This window comes from Atta cephalotes (genome assembly GCF_000143395.1).
Source record: "Atta cephalotes unplaced genomic scaffold scaffold00022, whole genome shotgun sequence".
Classification (NCBI taxonomy): Eukaryota; Metazoa; Arthropoda; class Insecta; order Hymenoptera; family Formicidae; genus Atta; species Atta cephalotes.
In genome coordinates this window covers 1,316,503-1,322,426 of record NW_012130086.1, presented here as the reverse complement: position 1 = coordinate 1,322,426, position 5,924 = coordinate 1,316,503, and the positions used below count along the sequence as shown (strand labels likewise).

Here is a 5,924-nt window from a genome sequence, read left to right as displayed (position 1 = left end):
CAGCTAAATGCGCGATTACGTGTCAATGCAAAAATAGCTTAGCTATTATCATCCGTTATTCTTCTTATTACCTACTGTATTAAGTATGAGCATCATATATAGATATTATATCACACATTCGACTGTATTAATAATGCATTAGTACGATTCCTTCGATTTAAGTATGACTTAACACTTGACAATTTTTTTTAAGTCTTTACACGCAAAAGGGAATGATTTGCTTCTCAAGAGAATATTTTGGATTGCAATTAAATAAAAACATTTTTTTACTGTGAAATGTAAATACGCGCACTATATCTGTTCGTATTCGATAGAAAAAACGACTTATATAACGAACAGATTATAGAAGGATTTATTTTATCGAACACACGAGTTTCAACAGAATTCGTGTTTCACGAAACAAATCCTGCCATAAGCCGCTATCGCGCAGATTACATTGTGTGCTTATGTAGTATTAAAAGATAGCGAAACTAAAACGAAATGCGATGTAAAAACGGCATGCAAACGTGAATTCGCTTATAAGGAACGCGTTGCAAGGAACGCATTATCTTGAAACCTTGAAATTAGGAAGGAGAGGTTCCTTAAAAAGAAACCATTGACGGATGATTGCGTTTGGCCGCTTTTCCACTCGACAGCAAGTCTAACGTTAAGTCTAATGTTATGCGTGCCAATTTCAGTTTTTACACGTGATAACGGCGTTACGTAACGATGTTTGCACAGGTACATCAGTGACGCGATTAGAAGCAAGAGATGTCGTTCCAGAGGTAAAACAATCTGGGAAATTCTTGAAAAACAACCGTTTGCAATTTGGTCTTGTCCTGTTGTTTGCAGTGCAAACATTCAAGATGACGACATTGCGTTTCGCCGGCACGATTTTCGTTTGCTGCCTTGTTTCGAGCACAGGTGAGGTTCAACGTGCGAGTGATGCACTGCGAAAAATATAGCTGGACATAAATACATTGTAAAGTATGAAAAAAAGAATTCTTTTTCGTCAAAATAATGAATAAAATTAATTAAATTAAGAGAAGAAATTTTAATTAAATATTTTAAAAACAGTTTAAAAAAATTTTACTCTTTTCATTTCTGACATCTTTTATTTCATTTTTTAATTATAAGTTTGATTAGCAAAATAGTTATCCGTATCTGTGAATTGCACGTGCAATCGTGTTCTTTATCTAGAATCAGCGATAGTATAGTGCATTGTGTAGGCATGACACAAGACTGTTTATAACTGCAGTTCACATTTTACAAAGCGCGCACTTATGCCCTTCAGGTTGGTCTCAGAGTTGTCAGAATCAAGATACGGGATGGGAAAAGATCACCGGAGCAAAGCCAGCAAACGCTGTAGAGACTGTAATTTACAAAAATGGTGTGACGTCCATAAATAACAATGGTATCATCGCACCTTGCTTTGATAGGTGATCCATCAAGCATCTTTTTCTTTCGTGTAGATTTTATAACGTTTCATTTTTTGAATAAATTGCTTAGTTAATCCGGGAAATCATAAATAAATGCAGTCTTTAGATGAATTATGGATATTTTGCATACGTATATAGTTGTTCATTAATAGATATGCATGTAATAAACTATACGTTTCATTGTGCGAAAACGAAAAATAGCGCTTTGATATCGCAACATCTTTTTTAAGAAAAATTAATATTAAATTTTTGTGAAAAGTACTTATGTGAGGCAAACACAGTATTTACGTAGCTGTATTGCGCACAAAAGTATGTAAATTTATCGTTAAAAAATTCATCTATTATAGGTGTAAAAGTCTGAATTGCACGGCTTTTGTAGTCGACTTCGCGAGGAACATCTGCTACAGCGTGCAAGTAAAAAGCGAGGAACTTATTCCCGAAACGAATGCTACACTTTTCAATAAGATTTGTGTTACAGGTAATAATAAAAATTATTTTTTATTATGTATATAAAGTATTATTAAAATACAATTTATTTTTTATTAAAATTTTTCTAATTTCTGTATTAGAATTTAAAATTACATATGAATTTATTCAAACAATTATTTTATAGAAGAAAATTTAAAGCATTGAAATACAGTTTTATGATTTCTTATTCCTAGAAAAAAAAATTAGAAATAGTATTTCTGGAAATGCATCTTTTAAAGATCTTTGCGTTTGCATTTTCAGTCCCGCCGAGCTGCAAACAACAGCGATTGTGGCAAGTAGAAAGAACCTTGGGAGCTGTTTTAAAAGAGGGACAGTCTGGCTGGTTCCATCAAGCATTACGAAGAAGCGAGTGTTACGAGAAGTGTCTACAAGCAGGTATGCAAAGTAATCGTATAGATTGTGTCGAATCCTAGCTATCAAATAAATTGAAATTTTCAAGAAATTATAAGCTGTGTACAATCAATTTTAATAATAAAATGATCTCAGGGAATGAATGTATATCTGCGCAATTTCGTACGGGCGAGCCTCTGTCAATCAATGATACCATTGGCACGTGTTCGTTGTCAAAACTCGAAAGGGGTACCAGACCACAAGCCTACAGATCATCGATGTATCGAGACGAGTATCTGCAGGATCAGTGCCATAACATAAGTAAGTCGATAAACCAATTTCTTTCGGTAAATCGTAAGATCGAGTTGCATTCAAATTAAATTTAATTTGTACTCTGATACAGCGACGAAGAGCTATTGTTCCTATGCAGAATTTCGGAACGTATCATTGCCATACTCGGACGTAGCGTTACCAGGACTAGATGTAAAGCAGGTATATCTTGTATTTTCTACTGTTTTTATGAATTATCTTCATTTTGTTACTTGATGATCTCGATTTTTTAGTGCGAAGAGAGATGTGATCGCAGCATGAATGGTTTCATGTGTAGAGCTTATACTGTCGATTATTCGGAGGAGAAACCACTTTGCTTACTGCATTCCGACACTACAATCGGTCTTGGAGTCAGTTCATTGATTGCCAGACCTAATGTGATTTACAAGGAACAAGAACCTTGTATAGATTGTACGTTTACACGGATAGTTGTAACTTTGGCCATAAAATTTTAATATCAAATAGTAATCGATTTATAATTAAAAAAAGTATTAAAGAAATGTTAAAGAAATATATAAAATTTATAAAAATTAACATATAATAATAAACATATGATGTTGTCCAATGACCTGAAATATTAATTTATTTTATATTATACGCACATTATAGTTATAGCTCTTTTACTTATTAAAATAAATTTTATTTTTCATTTATTTTCCATACTGGCATTGCCTTCGTAGTGAAAGTGGAATGCGGCGAATCAACAATGACAATAATACTGACTACTGCGGAGCCCTTCATAGGACGGATGTACGCGAATGGATATGGAGATATTACGATCTGTAGCGTTAATGGTATTGGGAAAAATATTACGATATTAAGATTACCGCTGCCAAAAAAAGAGGAAATTGACAAGCCTAATCTCGTGTGCGGCCTTACACCCGCATTTTCCATCAATAATGAAAATCGGTACTTGCTTTTGAAATCATCTAATTGAATCAATTCACGGAAAAACTATTTTATTAAAGTATTTAAAAATTTAAATAGATCTGAAAATACTTTTGTTGACTATCAAAGTAGTTATGTAAGGAACTAGTATGTACTTAAGCTGCAAAAAATTTTGAATCAACGCATGATAGAAAAAAATTTTCTATCAACCAGCTTACATAAAAAAATGTTTTACATAAAAAAAAAAATTATTTTGAGTCTAACAAAAACTATTTTTAGATCTGTATCTATTGTTAAATTTTTAAATTAGTAAAACCGTTCTTTCTTTGTTTGTATCACTGTCAAATGCGATAAAAAAATGAAAGAGATTATATTATAATATGATAATACTAATCGAATTAAATTTTACTAAGCTATTGAATCTTATTTTTTCAGGACGCATACGTTGATTTGGGGTGTCATTGTAATACAATATAATCCGATCATTCAGCGTTTGGGAGATCAATCGGTGAGAGTTGGATGCACTTTAGATGAGAGCGGTCTTCCGGAACCGAGAAACGTGACGGTTCATTCGAATTTCTCTTTCGAGGACCCAAAGTAAGTTTAGCTTTTTTAATTCTTACAAAATAGCGATCACAATTATTTGAAATGAGTAATATATTCACTTAAATTGCCACCTGATGCAAAACCGTCCCGATACTGTGACAAGTATCCTCGATATTCCGGCTCTGGTTATTCTTTTGTAGCGCAGGCGTACCGCCGATTGGCTCAATTGTAGTGAACGTTTCGTCCGAGGTGCCAGTGGTGACAATGAGGATTCTCAACGAAAGCAATATGGACGCTGTCGTTACCCAATTGGGACAGAAGCTAACTCTCAGAATTGAAATTCATCCCGTAAATGGTGAATATTTTTGTTGTAATATTTTATATTAATTACATAGAGAGGATATCCCCAGCTTATAGTTTCTCTTTCATTACTAAATTTTCACTTCAAATTGGAACTTCCCTTAATAAGAGTGTTATAGTATGAATATTTTTGTTGTAGTATGAATTTTTTAATTAAGAAATATTTAAAAGTAACTTTTCATAAATTTAATTTCAGCTGCATTATAAATATATTTTATTTAAAAAAAATTATATTATAAAAAAATTATATTCTTTGGTTTGACAGGAACTTACGACATCGCAGCTGGACACCTTGTAGCTAGTAGCGCATCCGGAGAATCCTCGTATCTTCTTCTTGACGAAATTGGGTGTCCAACAGATCCGGCGACCTTTCCCGCGCTATTAAAGGATCCAATTGATAACCGATCTTTGATCTCAACATTTACTGCCTTTAAATTTCCCGATAGTCAAATCGTTCGATTTAATGTCATCGTTAGATTTTGTATCGAAGAATGTGAGCCGGTAAACAGATATATTCTTTTCTATATTATATATTCTATATTATATATTCTTTTCAAGTTCTTCAAGCAATGATTATATTTTATACTATAATATTAAAATATGATAAAATTCTTTTTACATAAAATATTAATATTTTTTTAATGAATAAAAATAATTTAGTATAAATTATCTTTGTATAAATTAATTAGATTAATTAAAAATTGAGAAAATTTGAAATTTATGATTTCTTTGAAGGCCATATGCAGAGGAGGACAGCCCTCATATGGCAGGAAGCGACGGTCGATCGAGAAGCCAGTCACTGCCGAAGTAACTGAAATTTTTAGAAACCTCACGCCCGTGGAATTACCATTAGAACTATCTATCGTCGTTCAAAGTCCAGTGATAACGGCAGACCCTTTATCCAGGGAAAATCCTGATACGCTTTTGATCACCGGTGGAAGTAAGTTTAATATCGGTATTGCTATCTCCAAGTGAAACTTCGATTTTAGAAATTCGATTTTTGCATTTTTTAATTCTAGATAGTAAAGTATTATATGACAGAACTAACGAAGTTACATAAGTTTTGTTCCTTTTTTTTCCAGAATCTGATAGTCTCTTTTGCGTAGACGCGAGTCTAGCTCTGGGTCTTTTGATCTTTTGGTTAATAATTCAAATTGCACTCACCGCTGGTTGCATTATAGCCGTCCGTCGCTACAGAAAAATGGCTGTAGAAGCCGAAGAAGACAGAGCTCAGATATTGGCGAGACATCTTTATGGGATTCACGGAGGAAATTTTGAAATTGCACGAAGGGTCAGGTGGGCCGATCGAAACGATTCCTCAATCGGATGATAGATTCATTTTTTGCATTTTTGAAATGCAAGGGCAATTTAAATATTATTGATATAAAAAGTTTTAAATAAAATTAAAAGAATGAAAAATATTATTACATTTATAAAGTTTTTAAATCATAAAATTTTAACATAATCACTAGTCATACTTTAGGACTTTAATTACATACTTTATTTGTGGATTTATTTATTTCATTAATAATAAAAAATGGTTTTCTTTCTCTCTCTCTCTCT

At 32.8% G+C, this 5,924-nt stretch overlaps 1 protein-coding gene across 1 annotated transcript; it reads left to right on the top strand.

Annotated features, from left to right (window-relative positions):
- Positions 1–845: 845 nt before the first annotated feature.
- On the top strand, positions 846–5,691 carry LOC105619511. Its single transcript, XM_012201029.1, has 13 exons — positions 846–903; positions 1,274–1,418; positions 1,766–1,896; positions 2,148–2,282; positions 2,394–2,558; positions 2,641–2,729; positions 2,801–2,978; positions 3,248–3,476; positions 3,891–4,052; positions 4,202–4,356; positions 4,627–4,862; positions 5,097–5,301; positions 5,444–5,691. The coding sequence occupies exons 1-13, from the start codon at positions 846–848 to the stop codon at positions 5,689–5,691; spliced, it is 2,136 nt and encodes a 711-aa protein (XP_012056419.1).
- Positions 5,692–5,924: the final 233 nt, after the last annotated feature.